The sequence below is a fragment of the Branchiostoma lanceolatum genome, chromosome 11, assembly GCF_035083965.1.
Source record: "Branchiostoma lanceolatum isolate klBraLanc5 chromosome 11, klBraLanc5.hap2, whole genome shotgun sequence".
Classification (NCBI taxonomy): domain Eukaryota; kingdom Metazoa; phylum Chordata; class Leptocardii; order Amphioxiformes; family Branchiostomatidae; genus Branchiostoma; species Branchiostoma lanceolatum.
Window position 1 is genome coordinate 8,968,744 of NC_089732.1, and position 19,802 is coordinate 8,988,545.

The 19,802-nt window shown below is 42.9% G+C and overlaps 1 protein-coding gene across 1 annotated transcript; it reads left to right on the forward strand.

The window, feature by feature from the left end:
* Nucleotides 1-632: 632 nt before the first annotated feature.
* On the forward strand, nt 633-14,354 carry LOC136445189 (receptor-type tyrosine-protein phosphatase alpha-like). Its single transcript, XM_066443056.1, has 27 exons — nt 633-696; nt 900-1,235; nt 2,124-2,249; nt 2,435-2,587; nt 2,690-2,818; nt 3,091-3,375; nt 3,490-3,786; nt 3,943-4,242; nt 6,088-6,255; nt 6,439-6,553; nt 6,840-6,922; nt 7,042-7,214; nt 7,396-7,483; nt 7,776-7,843; nt 8,161-8,197; nt 8,430-8,527; nt 9,194-9,316; nt 9,549-9,706; nt 9,932-10,067; nt 10,454-10,603; nt 10,846-10,945; nt 11,240-11,316; nt 11,540-11,674; nt 11,888-12,016; nt 12,511-12,674; nt 13,207-13,342; nt 13,528-14,354. The coding sequence occupies exons 1-27, from the start codon at nt 633-635 to the stop codon at nt 13,600-13,602; spliced, it is 3,903 nt and encodes a 1,300-aa protein (XP_066299153.1). The 3' UTR covers nt 13,603-14,354.
* The last annotated feature ends 5,448 nt before the right edge of the window (nt 14,355-19,802 follow it).

The following is a 19,802-nucleotide window of genomic DNA, read 5'->3' on the forward strand; positions in this document are numbered from 1 at the left end:
TCCCTTTCAGCTTCAGTTCACTTCAAAAGTCGCATCCTGAGTCAAGGGGAGGGGGGCGACCCATGGAACGGTAAGGGGTGAATAAATGCGGAGTAACCTCAGGCTGAGGACGGGGTTAGGCGCTTTTTCGGTAGCTATTGGTGCAATGCGGCTTCGCTACGGCTGGCGTATTTTTGGCCAAGCACACCGGGTCACCCCTACTCTTCTCCTGAAAACCAGGTGAAAACATTTCATTATCATCTGCGGAACATAGAAAACTATTTCTTCTTTTAGTGTAGTCACATCATAGACACAAATATTTGCATTGCAGACGGGCGTTACTTCCTCGACCGTTCTGTAGGACAACCTATTGACACTATCAGACTTCCGATTCTTTCATTTAGCTGAGAATGGTTTGCTTAAAATCGAATAGAATTCTAGAAAGTGTTGTTCACCAAAAGGTTCCCTATCTTCCCTATGTGAAGTGTGATGATTTATGACTAAGGATTTGCGGAGTCAATATCGCCACTACACACCTGAAGTGCTATATAGCTATAAATTACCTCATGACTTGTGGCCCTATTTGTAAATGATTGACTTACGTTCGGCAGGCCGTTTAAGTTTGGCCGCAGTTCACAAACAACGAGACCAAGATGGCGGACTGTGCAGAATACTTCCTTGTCGGGGTACTTTTCAGCACAGCCGTTTTCTATACAGGTAAGAATACCTTCCTTGTCAGACTGCACATGGTTAACTCTTAGGATAGGGATTTGAACACGTGTCTGTCGAACGTAACTGATTAAAAACTTGTAAAGGGGTGTGTGTACACTTTGGTGGGTGTTTCGATTACATTTCGATTTCACGGATAAATTCCACTGTTAAAATGGAAATATAATTGATTAAAAATGACAATGTTTAAGGTGGAGTCGACGTGGCCATATTGAACCAGTACCCGCTGATTCCGCACCGGCCGTCAGACGGAGAAACTTTCCTGTCCTGTATCACAGACGGCACGTTGGTGGGAAGTACGCATTCTGATAGCTATTACTTCAAGGTGGAACATTCACCAGCAGGCTTGACACGTTTCACGGCATGGAGGGGAACCGACATCAGCGTCACAGGGAAGGTCACAACAACAGTTTCTAAGTCACCTCCTGACGACAGATACAGAACGGAAGCCATCGGGGTTTTCTCCTGCAGTGGAGCTGAAGACGGCGTCACCAGGAAGGTGTCCACTGTCAAAATTCTTAACACAGGTGAGGACGATATTTTATAAACGAAAATGCCCGCAATGTGTTTTATTGAGATTTGCTTCGTAGAGCAGCATTGTCATAGCCATCCGTATGTGCAATGCCATGTATGCTCTATCCATTTGATAGACACATAACAGCTAACGGAATGCTAAGTAGCAATCTTATCAATTTTTCGGTTGAGACTAGCGCCGATGATAACTTAACGATTAATATTTTCCTTGTTTTGAAATGTCCTTTCAGCCTGCATTATGCCGCTATCCTACACCCATCGCGCAACTGTGGGGGATACTTTGACCATAAAGGTGAGAAAGACTACCTGGTGCTCAGCAACTACCATTTATCTGAATAGGGCTGGTGGGTCATCTGTGATAACAAGGCCAAATTCAGCACAAGACGCGGAGTACAGCTTGGAACTCCCGATCACGTCAGATCAAGATGATGGAATTTACAGCCTTGATGTCGGCAGTGGGACGGACGACTGGTTACGTAGCTATATTAGAGTAATAGTCACCGGTAAGTTTTCGTTCGATTATTGAGCTACATTGAATATTTCAGTCCACGTAGTATTACGTCAACTTGATATCCACGATACTTGTCACATATGAAACAGCTTCAAATTGAATTTGACAACAAAGACTCTCCGTTTGGGTATCATAAAATGTGTACGTTTAACATTATTCACGAAGAGCGTATGATTGGTCAATAAAAGGTAGAATTTTTTTTAGAAAATGTATGAGTATAAGCTATTATCTTTGATGGAATAAAGGAGGCAAATACTATCAACCTATTTCTGTGAGTTAGCATGATTTTGTCTAATTTCCTATTTCTTCACATGGGCTAAAATAATGGTTTAACCTATATAATGCACTATCTCTTTAACTTGTATTTCAGATTGTCCCGCTGACAGTACCGGTACAGGTTGTTCCACCCCGTGCCTGTGTTACCACGGAGGCTGGTGTGACGACAGAGGGGCCTGCATCTGTCCGCCGGGGTTTACTGGGGATAACTGTGAATTAGGTAACGTTACATGTTTGTTCCATAAGAATCAATGAAGCACATTTACTAATTTACCACTTTTTACCAATTTAACTGAAATCGTCCCGAGGGATTGAATAATTGCCTTCTCAATGTGCGTCTTTTCCTTAGGCATCATAACCCTACTTGCTTATGCATATGTTTTGTTGATTTTTTTGCTACTATAGCTTGTGATAATCCTGGTGAATACGGCCAGTCGTGCCAGTGGTCCTGTAATGACGGCAATCCTGTAAGGCCCTGTCGGAGGTCCCTCATCTGTCTGCCGGATCCTTACGGCTGTGAGTGTGCCAATGGGTACAAGGGGTTCGACTGTGATACAGGTAAGTCGTACCCATTGACAAATTCAATGTGACAAAGATCTGTGGAATATATGGTTCTTGAAGACTAAGAAGTGAGTAATATTCCTTTACACTTCTTCCTAGCCTGTGATGCAAACGAATACGGCCCCGGATGTACCAACCAGTGTAACTGTGCGAACGGAGGGACTTGTGACGTCAACAAGGGGTGTCTTTGTACTGGAGACTGGAGGGGACCAACCTGTCAGGAGAAGAGTAAGTTGTTTATCTTATCAGAGCAAAACATATGTCAACATCCTTTTGACAAGGTTTTTCATAAGGTCATTATATTTCTCTGATTTTTCTTTTTTTTCTAGCCGATATTGGTCATGCATAGTCCTATATATAGTGTTCAGTTAGTCGCTACATGACAGTGGTCACAGTCATCCTCGTCATTTTCACACTATACTGTGGAGATGGAAAAAGTCATGTAAGCATGACACAACAAGGCACCACTTGTGACAAGTATGCTTCCTTTGTTTTTCCAGAATTCCGTATCTCCGTAGACCCTCCGTCGGTCTCCATTACTGCTGCATCCCAGACCATCGCTACTGTCACTTGCAGCTGTCATCCATGGACGACATACGACTGTCAGGCGGTGGTAGCGAGTGTTCCTGGGAACGAGGTGACTCTAGCATCGCAATCCAATTGGGACGATCGTCAGGCTGTGTGGACCTTTACCCCACCTCAGCGGCTAGGCCAGGTGCAGCTGGAATGCTCACTAACGTACAACGCAATGTACTACAACTATCCTGCCGTTATTGACGTCACAGGTGCGCACAGTTTTCCTTGGTTAGTATATTTCAGATTGCATTTTTTCTGATGGAATTTGTAACCACGTTTCAGTGCAATGATATTCAACTGCACCATTGTCAATACTTTTACAGGAATGGCGCCATCTATAGCATTTAATCCTCGTGATGTCGAGGTCAATGTTGGACAGGCCGTCACCGTCACTTGTGGAGCGAACGGTGATCCGAAACCAAACTTGGATGACTTCACTCTGACAAAGTCTGACAACACGGTTGCTCATCCAGCCTCAAATGCATTTCAAAATACCACCGGTGCTTTCAGCACCTTTGAGTTCAACGAGGTTTCCCATGACCTAGACGGCGAGTATACATGCAACGTAAGGACCATAGCTGGGGATGTCAGCTCTCAACCCATCACGATTGCCGTGAAAGGTAATTCAGTATTTACAGCGGTAACTGAAATGTAAGTATAACTCAAGCAAATATATGTACCACTTATGAAGCACATTCATTCGATATGTAAAAATTCACTGAAAATTATCAAGGCAGTCCGAAACTATAAGGTACTTATTGCCTGTTTTTGTTTAGTCCCACCTTCTCCAATTAACAAACCCACCTCAACCGACGTCGGGCTTGACTACATCATTGTCAACATCAACAGTCTACCGTTCAATGGAGATGGGCCTATTGAGAAAATGGCCTTGCGGTATCAGCAGCTACCCTCCGGACAGTGGCAGGAGGTGGACGTTCTTCCTGGACAATCACAGTTTCAATTGTCTGGTCTGTCACAAGACACAGAGTACAACATCACAGTCATGTTGACGAGACCAGGAACGGGAGGGACTGGAAGGGAAGGTCCTAGTAACACGATAAAGACAGCAGTACCAGGTAAAGTTACTTTCTTTGATACATTATCGATATATCGCGTACATATTGTTCACCAACATGATTTCAAGAATCAGTTATATTATTATCAACTTATTACAATTTAAATTTCCCTTCAGCAAGTGTCATTGTATTTTTATCTTCGCCGAGTACTATAGTACTCGGGGTAGATTATGTTTTCGGTTGAGCCAGCTGTTTGGTGGGTCTGTATGTATGTCAAGAGCATAACTCAAGAAACCTTTGATGAATCTTTATGATTTTTAGTAGGTGTGTAGTGGTTGTGCAAAGGAAGGTCAAGTTCAAAAATGGTTTACCATGCGTTTTTCAACAGTACTGCAGCGGACTTTTAATTTTCGTGCCTTTGTATGTAGGCAAAAAAGTGACGGAAACGTTGATGGATCTTCATGATTTTTTGCAGGTGTGTAGATGTTGTGGAAACAGAGATCAAGTTCAAAAATGGTTTTCCTGGCATTTTCCGTCGGTACTGCAGCGGGCTTTGTGTGGATGTGTATTTTCTTGTGGACAACATAACTCAAGAAGCTGTTGATGGATCTGTATGATATTTAGTGGATGGGTAGGGTTTACGGAAAGGAAGGCCAAGTTCGATAATCGGCCTTCTAGCGAGTACTTAAGGTACTGCAGCGGAGCTTCAAAATTTACTGGCATATTTTCTGAAAGTGCTATGGTCATGATATTTGTGTGGTAGATAGTTCATGCCACAAGAAGTAAGTTCTGTAAGTTTGGGCCCCCTAGCGGCTTGTTCAGAACTGCAGTGGGTGTTTTTGTTTTGACATTCGGACACGTATTACTTGAGAAGGGGTGAAGAGATTGTCGTGAAGTTTTGTATGTAGAGAGCTCAGATGGTGCTGCTAGCTAGAAGCTAGCATAAATAAACAGATGGGGTACATAAATAAACAAATGGGGCAGTCTCACTACAATTCAAGCAGATGTGTGGGTCCGGTTGGTTTTTAAAGTGTTCAGTTTCGGCATTTTTGTCCAACACACTGGTTGAGACATAACGGAAAGGGAACAAAATAGAAAGCCTTACAAAACACCTAAAAACATGTGAATAACCAGCCGGACCCACTCCTCTGCTCAGAGAGTACACTGCACCAAAACTGCACCACTGCTCGCTAGGTATTACCTAGCACCGTATGGAAAAGTAACATGTACTATGTCTTGCAAAATGTGTATGATATGGAATAAAGATTTATTCTATTCATATATATTGACTTTACCATTTAATTATAACTTTCAATTTTTTTGCCATGATGACCAGTTATAACATATATCAGCACACTATACACATATACTAGTCCTGTACCACCAAATGATTTTTATCCCTATCTAGACTGGACTCATTCTCCACCCCCACCCCCCATCATAACTTTCAAACGGTATGGTGTATGTAGTCTCAAAGCAGACCCAATGGATTGCAAAGACCGTATCCAACTGGAAGAAGGAGCTTGGGTTGCAAAACGTACTTCCTCTGCCAGTTTAATACGGTCTTTATGCAACCTATAGATCTGCTTGGAGATTATGGTGTATGATCAAGTTTGCAGGGGGTGATAAGCATGTAAATATTAATCACTCTCCACAAAAAGCCTTGATTATTTGGCGAAGATAATGTGTTCGTGGAACTCTAGTTATATCATTTTTTAGTAGATGTAATAGTCACGCCTATGTGTTCAAAGTGAGTAAAATGATTGTGAACGAAGCATATCCCTCTGTAATAGCATGCCAAACTCGTTTGGCTAAATATGACTTTCCTTAGACAAAATCTTTGGTGATAGATAATCAGCTGTTGGGGAAAGGGTCTATTTATAATTTAGATTTTCTTTATCGTAGTTGATGGCAGCTGGTCGGATTGGGATGACTGGTCTCCCTGCAGTGTGTCCTGTGGTAACGGCACCAGGTCCAGAACACGGACATGTGATAACCCCAGCCCTGCATTTGGTGGACAGGATTGTGATGGACCGGACAGAGATGCAGAATCATGTCCGGATCTACAAGAATGTAAGAAATGATATCTTATAATAAGATCAAAGCATCCTCTCTTTAAGCACTGACAAATATTAAAACAAAATGTTTAGTTCAATTTGCATTTATAATCTGATCTTTTATTTGCTGTTTGTTTTTTTCGTTTTCACACCCCAAACTAGTTTGATAGATAGATGCATTTATCTCATGTTATTCAAGGTGCACCTGCCGGGACTAGTATGTCCACAGGAGTAATCGCAGGGGCGGCCGGCGGTGCAGCTGCTATTCTGCTTGTGGTGGTGGCAGTGGTCGTCGTGGTTTTGTTTTTACGAAGGTATCTCGAAACATGCATCTACTCTGAATTGTATCCAGATATGCATGATCAAATGAACATCACCTTACTCAATGTGATTTTCTTCTAGTTTTTGAATAGTTAACCCTCATACACCCGAGTGGGGTCATATTTGACCCCAGGCGAGGATTTTGATGTGCCATTTGAACATGTTTGATCCGGAAAAAATTTATTCCGTGACTTCGTCAGAAGGCAGCTTTTCTAACCTCTCCTGATTTTCTAGTGAGATTGGAGATTAATGTATTTTGTACTTACCTTTCTACTGTAGACGTCAACGTAAAGGTCAGTCGCGGGCTGCGTCATCCGAACGACGACTTTCGCTCCCGCCACAAATTGAAACTTCATTTCAAGGTACAACTGTCATGTTATTCACTTAAATGCACATGTTAAATTGCCTCCTGTTGAAACCTTACACTTCATTGTTTCTAGTTCTGTGATCACGTAACTGATAAACGTGAATTCCCTAGCAGATGTCAACGCAGAAGACACGCCCCGTAGTCAGGTATCCCAGGAAGTGTCCGTCGTCCCACAAGTGCCGGCGCCGGTGCCCGTCACGTACGGACCTATCAGGGTGGACCAACTCGCCGAGTATGTCAAGAAAAACAGAGCCAACTCTGAATTGGGTTTCAAGGCAGAGTACAAGGTGAGGAGGAACTTCGTCAGATTTTGAACTTCATTTTTAGATATTTCAGTAGCATTAACATGTATTGATAGTCAATTGTCCAAAAAATTAAGTGTTTCTACTTCAATCAGTGACTGGCACATGTATTGATGGATTACAGGCTATGATGGAAAATGATAGAACTGTAATGTTATCTTTACAGGCTCTCCGTGACGGCCAGCTTCACCCGTGGGACGTGGCTAGACAGGTGTACAACAAGAAGAAGAACAGATACGGAAACATCGTCACATGTGAGAAAAAAACTAATTCCAGTACTCTCTACATGTATGCAGATACAGCTATGTAATACCAGAGAGCTTTTTCATAGACACACACAGGAACTGTTTTTTTCCGTTTTGCAAAATAAGACCCACATACCTTTTTATTACTTGCCCTTGACTTCTTAAACTGTGTGTCGATGTGCTGAGAAGCTTATAGAGGGACATAACTATCAATGACACAATCCTCTTCCATTTTGTAGGATATTAGCATTTGTTGCTTTTTTACTACATCATACTTCTGTCTTACCGCATATTTATACAGACGACCACTCCCGTGTGATGATCGGATGTGACCCATCTTCAGACTATATCAATGCAAGCTACATCGATGTAAGATTATCACTGATCGGTTTTGACCATTTAATCTCGTTTATTCAATCCATTTCAATGTAAATGACTCATTTATGTTAAAAAATATGTTAGTTATTTCATCATTATACAGTGTACTTTCTATAGACTTGTTTTGAAATAGCCTTATACTTATCCTGAACAAGTGATATGCTACTAAATGGACAATATTAGAATGTAGGATTCACCGACAATGTCCATGACGGGCCATTCTGTCTTACTTGTGTTAATACTATTATAATGACTAAAGTATTAAAATGATATTGAAATTATATCCTTTTATATTTTCTCTTTACAAGGGATACAAAAGAGAGAAGATGTACATAGCAGCCCAAGGTAAGTCAAACTATGTTAGCAATAAATTGTAAACACTAATATTGTTTTATTTTGAAATTAAAAGCGAGAAACCTTCCTCGACCTTACCTGAAAGCCAGCATTCAGTGATTATTGTCAAATCAGACATGCAGTAACGCTCAAATTGGTGCATGGTATTATATACAAATTTAACTGTAATAACATTAAACAGCAGGCTCTAATGGTAAGCATTTTACTGATATTTCTACCTTAGGTCCCAACAAGGCCACCATTGCAGACCTGTGGCGAATGGCATGGCAGGAGAAGTCACCCTGTATCGTCATGGTAACCAACCTGATGGAGAACAGTAAGGTAACGAACAGTTAGCTTTATATTACTCTCACAAATGCATGCGCATCAGTCTGAACTGTTTCATAATCAATTGTTAAATGATATGACAGTCTCGTTTTTACTCATTCTGTCGTAACCTTTACATATTACTTATGTGACTCAAAACATCTTAAGGTGTTGCAAAAATAGTTCGTTATGCTGTTTGGCTATAATGCAACAATGGACTGATATCTGTGTTTACAATGGCTATCCTGCCTTTGGCTGATAAATAGCACACATATAATTCTTATTGGGGTCATAAAACCCACTGTGCCATCTTGTGCCTGTTTGCGCACTTAGTGTACTAAGTGTCTATAATTGTGACAAAGTGCCAGCGGGTTTGATGTATCACCAAAAAAAGGAACTACACAATATTTTTACGACATCAGTGTGACTCTGGCAAGGGTTACCTGTAGAATTTTGTAAAATCGCCGATTTATTATCGGTGAGTACTCTGGTAATTAACTATAAGAACAAAAGTTTTTGAAATAACATGAGAATATCAGAGTATCATCCACCATAATAATTTGTAATGTTACTAAACATGACCTCCAATATCTTGGGCAAGGTTTATAGCCCTTTGCAAGTAGTCTGCGGCAACTTTTTTCAGTATAACCTGTCATGACCATATTGCCATACATGTTTTAGGTGAAATGTGAGCGCTACTGGCCCGGCAACACCCACACTCAAGAGTATGGTGATCTCGGGCTTACCTGCATGAAGGAGGAGGTGCACACGGACTACACCATCAGGAAATTCCACCTCTTCCAGGTTATGATCACATTTAATTGATAGTGCCTTCAATCAGTACTCATTATCAGTAACAGTACAATGAATCTAATTATAAATAACTTATTAAATGTTATGCTATTTGAGATTGCCACTGCATTTTGTCTTTTGTTTTTCTCCTTACGGTTTCTTGTTCTTTGACAGAGCAGTGTAGCGCATCATTATTTAAAAACATGAGAGTGATGCCTCCTTTATTCTGTTCATTCAATGTTAGGCTGCCAACCCAAAGATCTTCCACGAGATCTACCAGTACCAGTTCACGTCCTGGCCGGACCATGGAGTGCCGGCTTACCCCTCACCGCTGATGGCGCTGAGGAACAGAGTTAAGGAACATGTCAACCCTGAGTCTGGACCTATCATTGTGCACTGCAGGTAAAGACAACTTTCGTGTCATGGACTGTGTTACTGTAATGAAAGCACAAGAAGAAGATTGAAGATTGAAGTAGAATTATTTTGTCTTGCCACATATTGCTTGTATATCGGATTATCACTGGGAGAGGTGTATCAAATACACTAGCCTACGGTGAAGATGTGTTTGGTCAGTGAAAGTCATCTACCAGACTCTAATGTTCTGACTGTACAATGTTTGAACTGCAGTGCCGGAGTTGGCCGCACGGGGACGTTCATCATGCTGGACATGATGATGGAGATGGTTCAACAAGAGGAGCAAGTGGACGTCTTCAACTGTGTCAACCAACTGAGGGAACAGCGGATCAACATGGTGCAAACAGCGGTATGGAGACAAGCTTTCAGCTTAGCTTTTAGTCCCAAGTACTGGTAGACAAAAACAGAATGACATAGGTTGTGACAGAAAGGGCCATCAAATAAGTAGCCTTTGTTGAAGGTTTTGTATATGTACTAGTGAAACGAGCTCGTAGACTTTCGGTTCCTTTCTTCCTATTGACATTTCACATTTGTTGACACCCATGGCCAGTGCTAACATACTCTTCCCAAATAATATTTTCCTGTCCTAGAAATAAGAATTACACACTGCAACATATAACGGTTGACTTGCACAAACGACGCATGAAAACCTATACTGAAACAAAATTAGATTGGTTGTGACAAAATATTTATGAGCGTCGTCATGTGACGGACGATATATTTCTTTTCCCTCAGGACCAGTACGTCTTCATCTACGACGCCCTGCTGGAGGCCATTGTGTGCGGAGACACGGCCGTAACGTCCGATCAGTTCAAGCAGGAGTTCCAAATACTGCGAAAGAAGCCTCGTGGTGGGGGACCATCCGAGCTGAAGATACAGCACATTGTATGTTTATGTAGCATCTGCTCTAGATAGCATACTATTAGTTAGTATTTGCAATATGAGGGAAAGAAATTGATAGAATTTTTAAGAAGAAATATCGCCCGATACATCTTTTTTGGAGACAACTATAGATTGATACTCAGCACAATATAAGGAAAGAAGACCAACCAGTCCAAAGACATTAGCATTAAACACACAATAAATATTCCCTATGTAAACCGTTTGTTGTTCACACATTATTTCAGGCACTTCGCTCCCTCACCCCGATCGTCAGCCCTAAGGAATGCCGGGATGGCCGCGCTGTTGAGAACAAAAACAAGAATCGCTTCTCTGATGATCTCCCATGTAAGCTGACGTCATCTACCATCATCATTAGGTCATATCTATTGAATGCATCAATTTGGTAAAGTCTAAAGACATTGGAAATGGCAAGCCTCACCTTTGTAAAGTTCACCACAACAAACCTCTATCCAAAACCAACCGTAGCGTCTAAGTCGTATTGAAGATTTCATGCATATATAACTGCATGAGAGGATTGCATTATTATATTACTCTATCACTTGTAAATAACACAATATCAACACCCAATCAGTATGTGTCAAGTCAACGAGATATGATATTTAGTTGATTTACTTTCAGCTGACCGAGCCCGTCCTTTCCTAATGTCCCCCGGTGACGAGACCGGCACCAACTACATCAACGCCGCCTTCATCAATGTGAGTTGAGCATACAACTGGACATGATTACTTATTAAGTGTTAAAGATACTTATTTATTCCAAATTAACATCTACATATTGAGTGCTGTAAGCAATTGCAAAAAGTAAGCTTCAACCAAGCAAGCGAACTCAAGGTACCAAAATGCATACTGCGCGCTGAAGTCTGGAAGTTTTAGAAGGAGAACCAAATTCTGGAAATAATGTGATCATTGTCATATTTAGGGCTACAAGCAGCGTGATGTGTACATCGCCACCCAGGCCCCCCTCCCCAACACTATTCTGGACATGTGGCGTCTGGTGTATGACTACAGGATCTCCTCTGTCGTCATGCTGAACGATATGGACGGCAGCGACCCGGTAAATAGTCCAATCAAACCATGTGTTTTTGGAGGGAATCACCTTTAAACTCCTGTGTGTGTGTGTGTGTGTGTGTGTGTGTGTGTGTGTGTGTATATATATATATATATAGATGGGGGGGGGGAGAGAAAGAGAGAGTCTAAGGGAGAGAGATTCAATAGTATACCGATATTGATTTTTTTTAAATTGTGCTTGTTGCTTACCTGTACCCAGACCTGTCCACGGTACTGGCCCGACCCTAAACAATCTGTGCAGCACGGCATGTTCCTCGTCGACCATGTTGATGACACTCAGGATGGTCACCTCATCACCAGGACTCTGAAGCTTCAGAACACAGTGAAGGTAGACCTATTCTTGTAATCCCTGACTGATGAGGATGCGTATGAAAAGTTATAAAAAAAAACGCTTACAAATGTTGCTGTAAGTGCAACTTTGCTGCCATGTTTATCTATTATTATCAGCATCATATACGCTAGCGCTATTCAAGGACACAAACTAAAGTGCTTACCATCAAGCTTTCACTCAGCAGATCAGTCCTATGACCCATCTCATGTTGAAATGACATATGACACGTAAGCTGAACAGGCGTGTGACGTCAGCAACGGGTCAAAGGTGCCCGACAGTCAGTAACGGCCCCCGTCTAGGTCGAGGGGTAGTCTGGTCTATAATGCCTCTTTCACTCCTCTGAGAAAGTATTTCTGTTCGATGTCCAATATCTTTACTTTATCAAGCTATCATGTCTGTGTGAATTGAAACATGAAGAAGTTGCTATTGAGATCATATCGCTAATTATAGGTTAATTCATTCGCACTTATGCACTTAAATGGCTCACTCAGGATACTGAAGCGGCTCGCACGGTGAAGATATTCCAGCTGACGGGATGGCCACGTGACCAGACGACCCCGCCCTCCCCCTGCCAGGCCGCCATGATAACTCTGCTGAGTGAGGTGGAGAGGTGGCAGCAGCAGACTGGGAACGAGCCGATCGTCGTGCACTGCATGTACGTGCAACTGTGCTTACCTTATCTTACACATATTGCACAACATGTAGCAGTTACATACATGACGTTAAGTGTCAAGCTCAATCTGAGACCAACCGATCTAACCTAAAAACTGCAGGCCGAATGATGGTTTGCCTGTGTGTATCCCGAATGTATGTAAAGAATTCTCCACCGTATGTCACAGCTATGAGAAAGAAAGAAACATTGATTGATAACTCTTCCTTGGGAATTCCCCCTGCTTTCAGGACTACAGAGATTGGTCACCGACATATTTTGAACGTTGTTGAAGTATCCTCAATTATCTAGAGCACTTACTTTCTTTTGAAATTTGGGAAAAACAATACCATCATCAATTGCTTCTATCCTTGTAATCCTGGACGACTGTAATAAACAGATGATCATGCTGATGATATAACTACCATTGCTGGTTGATGAACAATACCTGTGTGTATTGACTACCCTTTACTTACTACTAAGAGTCTAAGACCACCCTGCTATATCTAACTGTTCGTGTATTTCCTGTTTACACCAGTGATGGCGTGGAGCGGAGCGGTGTGTTCTGTGCCCTGGGTGTAGCCTGTGAGCGGGTCAAGGTGGAACAGGTGGTGGACATATTCCAGGCGGTCAAGACTGTCCGGGCCTGCCGCCCAACCATGGTCAACGATGTGGTCAGTTCTTTCCTCCTATTACTTTTTGGTAGACTATTCCGACTCCACCCTACTGACACAGATGCAATTTCTCAATTTGCAGTTGTTGTTTTTTCCCCTCATGTATAACATAACGATAGGTTTACAACCAGAATATGTGTCAATGACTTACAATATATCGAAACAATTTGGTTCTTTCTCGCCAGGCGGCGTACGAGTGCTGTCATCAACTGGTGATTGAGTACCTGAAGGGTTTTGACACCTACGCCAACTTTGCTTAGAAGAAGGGCATTCTATGTCCAAACTTAAAGCAAAGCATCCGGAAAACGAGTATTGCTATTTTGCCGGCTTTGGAGCTTTTGTAGTGATTGTAGTCGCCATCATGATCATGTGATTATCTAAACAAAGCATAAAAGATTCAGTGACAAGTGTTTCTGATTATTCGTTAACTATAAGTTACTTCAAAATATTATAATGTGGCCGTTACGAAGTAAGCATGATTTTCTAAATAAGATGTGCAATCTCATCTACCAAATATCCCAAATGTTTTCTAGTTGCATTTCGTGGATTCTGTTGCAAGCAAATATAATTACGAAATTTTATCTCATGGCTCAACTAAAAGTTCTAAGTCGTTTTTGTCCATAAGGAAATGAAGTTGGAAATGAAATTCCTCGTCATCTTCGTCAACAAAGCGCAATTATCGTGCATGTAGTGATAAATAATTTGTTCTTGGTGATAATATTCACCACTGAGATGATTTGAATGTGATAAAAAAGGGAAATGTGATAACAGCAATATCAAACATGCCTTTAACAAGCAATCATAGGAAGCATGGTTATTATAACTTCCGAAGGTTAGTAATATACATAATAGTGCTGTTTTATCTGAATTTTAATCCCATTGCAAGATGTGTCCTTTACCAAGCTAAGCAGTAAGAATGTCATTCACGAAAATCAAGCTTTCTTTAGTCCCTCGTGGTTTAGATAAAGTGTTTGCTTACTTTCTGAAAAAATAAACAAGGATGACTCCTTAACCAGGTCGTGTTCATTGAATGCTTGCCCACTTTTCCCTACAATTAAAGAAGCACAGTTACGGTACACTTTTGTGATATACAATGTAGTTGCGTCTACGCAAGACTGTCTATAATAGGTTTGGCTCAAGCCATCTGAAGCATCCACCCCCAGAAAATGAAACATACCTCGATTGACATTATTTCACAAGATTGGTCTAAGTTTCAGTTGATTGGATTTTTCTTCACGAGTTCTAAGATTCGCCGCACCAATAGAATCCCGTTGCGCTGCGATTCTCATTGTAAAAATCTCTACATTTCAATGAGGCTCTGTCACTAGCGGATAATACAGACACTGTCGCAGCACATGCGGTGTCGCGGTCTATAAGAGAGGACTATTGGGAAACGACACGAAGAGTAAAAACCGGACCAATCATACTTGTCTTCTCACGTCGACGACTCGTCAACATCTGACTTCTGAAAAAAAATTGCAGAAGGGTAAGTTCAAAATTTACCACTAAGCAGTAAGACTCATGATGTACTCGTTCTAAACAGCTGTGTGTTGATGTTGTGAGAAATTCTCCTGGTGGTTTGCTTTTTTGGTTGGTACAGCTAAGAATGACGAAAAGGTGATCACAAGTACACCACTGCTGTGGTCAAGGCAACCCAAGCAATAGAAATGGCACAATAGATCTAGTGTATGTATTTTTTTTCAAACACCCCACCCACAAACATTGAGTATTCGGGACTCATATAGTATAGGTAATGGCATAAGAATCATCCATCTACTTTTACATACCTTGAAAACACACTTGGGTCTTTCTAGACGTTTTTATTGAATGTGATCCTGCATAATGATTTTATGGATCCTGGGGTTTTGGTTTCTCCTATATTTGTCAAAGAATTATGCAATTGGTTTTCGTGACATGATATAACGTGAAGACGTCAGTGCGTAGCCTTGAACGATATATTATCAAATGCATGGAAACATTCTTTTCTAGAATGAAGGATATTAGATGATTTCAGTGAGGTTATTACATCGATCCTTCAAGTGTGTTGTCTTCAGTCTGCACTCTCTCCCACCACAGGAGTGTGTATATGAAGAGGAGTGCACCTTCTGTATCACCTTAGATCCTTATATCGAGGAAGAGAACATCTTGTCCATACCTGATGACTGCAGGATTTGGTAAGATAGAACACTTGTCACTTGACTCTATATTCAACTTATTTTCACCCTACAATCTACAAGTGATTTGGGCTTTAGTGCCATAATGGTAAAACCAGAAAGTCGGTAGCTGGTAGGTTTTACACAAGGTTTAATATAGTAAATAAAGTAATTTTGGAGTGGACAATCCTGTCTTCAAAGTTGTTGTTTATCAAATCATAAACGGCTATGATAATGATGATCAAGACAAGAAATAACTTAGGGTAAAACACCGTCCGTTGACTCGTAGATGTTATCCACTTACGAACCTAAAGGGTAAGGGTACTTACAAAACTAAAATATTTTCGATATTGTCTGCAGATTGATTGATTGTACAGTTTTTTAAACAATTTACACCAATTAGTTTCCACTGGATCCATTTTTCTTTATCCTTCGTGTATTTTTAAGTATGTTGTGTTCTTTCTCAGTAGTGCAATTGTTTTATATTAACATGTATTCCATTTATTGTAGGTTATGTATACAAGCTGTATGTTCGTCTGTACTTTTGTGGGTCGGCAGCTACCAGCGAGAGCTACCTAGGCTGACCCAGTGTAATGAATTGTTTTCATTGTCAATAAATGCAAATAAAAATATAAAATCTACGCTTTTGAGAGGGATTTCTATAAGAATTTTGCTTTTCGTCCAATAACCATGAATAAGTGCATAAATGTGAAAAAAATGGACGCTGGCTTCTTCCTACTATAACTGCTATCAGGACAGACAAAATATTTTGCAGTATGTGAAGCTACAGTGTGACCTACATGTACATTTTTCCGGCCAACAGGGTACAGACAGCCTACTGCTAGCCGACCGGCAAATAGGCCATCCTGAAGAGCTCACCCCAGCACCAAGACTCTACACCGGCCAAGAGGAAACTAATAGACTGTGCAGACATGTTGTTTTTTAAGGTTATTTCCTGCTATCCAAAGACTGCTAGGAAGGTATACCTTGCTATGTTATTTGCCCTGGCTCTTTTAGCCGCCTGCGTTGCTTCCAACGACATTTGCTTTCCTCGGTGTAGGGCAGCCGTCTGGCCAAAGTGTAAGCAAAAGAATGTCTCTGTTCGTCCAAGTGCTGCGAAGTGTATCTTGTGCAATGAGCTAGATACCACTGAGAGTCATATTCTGACACCATCTGTGACCTGCCTGCGTGGTACTCCTAATTATATAAAAGCTCTTGCTATCAAAGGCCACCCATTCTATGTTCTCTCGGCCTACAAACTGGCAGGTCTAGATCATTCTATTGTTGAATCTCTGTCCCTACAACACGGTCATATCTCAGCTATAGAAGCCATGAGTGGCTTCACTGTTCTCACGAACTTGGACTTGGACTTCAACAAACTCGTACATGTCAAACCGGCCTGGTTCACCGATTTGGCGAGGCTTCGCAGACTGATCTTGTCCAATAATCAAATTGTCAAGATCGATCCGGGCAGCTTTGTGGACCTGACCCGACTGACAACTCTGTATCTTGAGAACAACATGCTACAAGTCATTAGCCCTGCCTGGTTCCCTGTGAACAGCCCCCTGCATTACCTGTACCTAGGATCGAACCGTATTGAGAGGGTTCCTGCCAAGGCATTACAAGGTTTGAAGGCTCTATGGGGGCTGAACATGACAGGGAATCCCTTAGCCTGTCTACATAGGGAAACCTTTTCGAAACAGCCATGGCTCTCTTTGGGTAATGACAAGCTGGTGACTGTCTCTGGTGTAGTTGCACAATCAGTGTCGTGGAACCTTGATATCGGCCTAGACAGAACTAGAGGTATTTCAGCAGCGCTGTTCCAGCTTCCCAATGCCCTCTTCTGTCTGGCATATGATTCCAGTACGAACAAGCTGTCGCTTTGGTGGTTGTTTCAGGTATCCAAGTCTGTGCCTCGGCATCCACTATTGCAATGTAATTATAAGTTGGTACACACTTCTGTCAGAAAAATCACTGCACGAGCGCCTCTTGTCGTCGTTGCAAATAGCGGACCTCTAATAGACAACACTGACGATTGTAGGCAGGTATGGGAACAGAATCGAGGCGTTACCGTCACTTTAAAGGATGGCTCAAGCTTGACTGTTGTTTCCATGGGTGGGAATAGCCTTCCCATGGTTAATGTTGCTATGATGTTTTACAACAGCGATTCTACAAGTAACTTCACAGAAACTGGAAACAACCTGCAGAGTAACACAGCTACTGGAGACGCCCTGAATGTGACCTGCATTCACCTAACAACACACCTCACATATCAATCGTCTTTCAGGGTTTTCCGACTCCCAACGGAACAGAAAACATGCTCAGCCTACAGCTTCGACGTACACCAAACAAGCTCCCCAACACCTCATACAGTCACCACACTGAAAGAGCTCACACCAACACCAACATACCAAGTAAAGTCACCAATGACGTCGACGGAAAGAATCCTCCTGACAAAACTATCAAAGACTGCATCTTATCCTGTTAAAGAGGACTTGCCGTCGGAAGATGTGCTCGTTCCTGCTTTGGTACCAACGGTAGGCATCGTTTTGTTTCTGTCACTGGTCACGGGGATTTTACTGAAGAGGCGAAAGAATCAGAACGCGCAGGCCAACAACGACCGGAATGCTCACTTTTGGATAACGCCGAATGTTCCTATCTCCGGGCTGGCTAGGTCAGGATCCCTCCCTGCTTTAAGTCTCACACGAACGGCGCCTCCACGGGACACAGTCTCTCGTAGGCAGTCACTACCAGCTGTACTCCACTCAATCGACCCGACGTACGCTGAGATCCCAGATCACGTAGCTGCAGCACAACGACCGCTCCCTGCCCTTCCACACACCTACAGTGAGATCCCAGACCATATAGCTGCAGCACAACGGCCCCTCCCTGCCCTCCCACACACATGTAGTAGGATCCCACAGAATGCCACCTCGCAGCTGAGAAGATCAGCTTCCCTTCCTACGACACCGAACACGAACAGAGTGGACGGAGATGACACTTTTTCCAGGACATCACTGCCTGCTGCGCTCCCCTCCCTCGACCCTTCTGGGTGTGATATCGATGATGATGATGATGATGATGATGATGATGATGATGATGATGATGGACCCATTCGTTTCTACGCTGCTGCTGCAGAGCCATCCCTTCCTGCTCTCACGATGGTCAGAGAAAATGTACGGACCTACCAAAACTCTACATCTACTTCCCAGAGAAATCAGCCTACCACTGGAAGGTGCAATGAATATGTAACGCCCCAAGCCCGAGGTGAGAGAAGACACGGAATATGGAGGCTCAATCGTTCATACGAACCTGCTGCTGCCTGCCAAGGTGTGAGAAGATGTATGAATGCGTCAGCAAATGCCTCCATAACTCTGCCCTCAAGCCAAGATATCGTAGCTGTTTCTCCTACGTTCCCCAACACCTACTGGCCGTGGGATATCCCAGGGCAGGGAACAGGGAACACACCAGGGCGTACACTCCTTCCCCTCGTCACACTACCTAACACCTACTGGCCATGGGAGATACCGGGGGATGGAACACACAACACACAACGGCGTGCGTCCCTTCCCTACGTCACTCTACCCAACACCTACTGGCCATGGGATATCCCAGGGCAGGGAACCGGTAACACACCAGGGCGTACACTCCTTCCCCTCGTCACACTGCCTAACACCTACTGGCCATGGGAGATACCAGGGGAGGGACCCCGTAACACACCACGGCGTGCATCCCTCACCATGCTACCTAACGCCTGCTGGCCATGGGAGATACCCGGGGAGGGAACACATAACACACCACGACGTGCATCCCTCCCCCTCACACTACCTAACACCTACTGGCCATGGGAGATACCCGGGGAGGGAACACATAACACACCACGACGTGCGTCCCTCACCACACTACCTAACACCTACTGGCCATGGGAGATACCAGGGGATGGAACACATAACACACCACGGCGTGCATCCCTCCCCCTCACACTACCTGACACCTACTGGCCATGGGAGATACCCGGGGAGGGAACACATAACACACCACGACGTGCATCCCTCCCCCTCACACTACCTAATACCTACTGGCCATGGGAGATACCAGGGTATGGAACACATAACACACCACGATGTGCATCCCTCCCCCTCACACTACCTAACACCTACTGGCCATGGGAGATACCAGGGTATGGAACACATAACACACCACGACGTGCATCCCTCCCCCTCACACTACCTAACACCTACTGGCCATGGGAGATACCAGGGTATGGAACACATAACACACCACGACGTGCATCCCTCCCCCTCACA

Coding starts and splice junctions, on each gene's coding strand:
- LOC136445189 (XM_066443056.1), top strand. CDS start 633: ATGGCGGACTGTGCAGAATACTTCCTTGTCGGGGTACTTTTCAGCACA. Junction 10,946..11,239: donor CTTCTCTGATGATCTCCCAT/GTAAGCTGACGT, acceptor ATTTACTTTCAG/CTGACCGAGCCCGTCCTTTC. Junction 12,017..12,510: donor AGCTTCAGAACACAGTGAAG/GTAGACCTATTC, acceptor TGGCTCACTCAG/GATACTGAAGCGGCTCGCAC.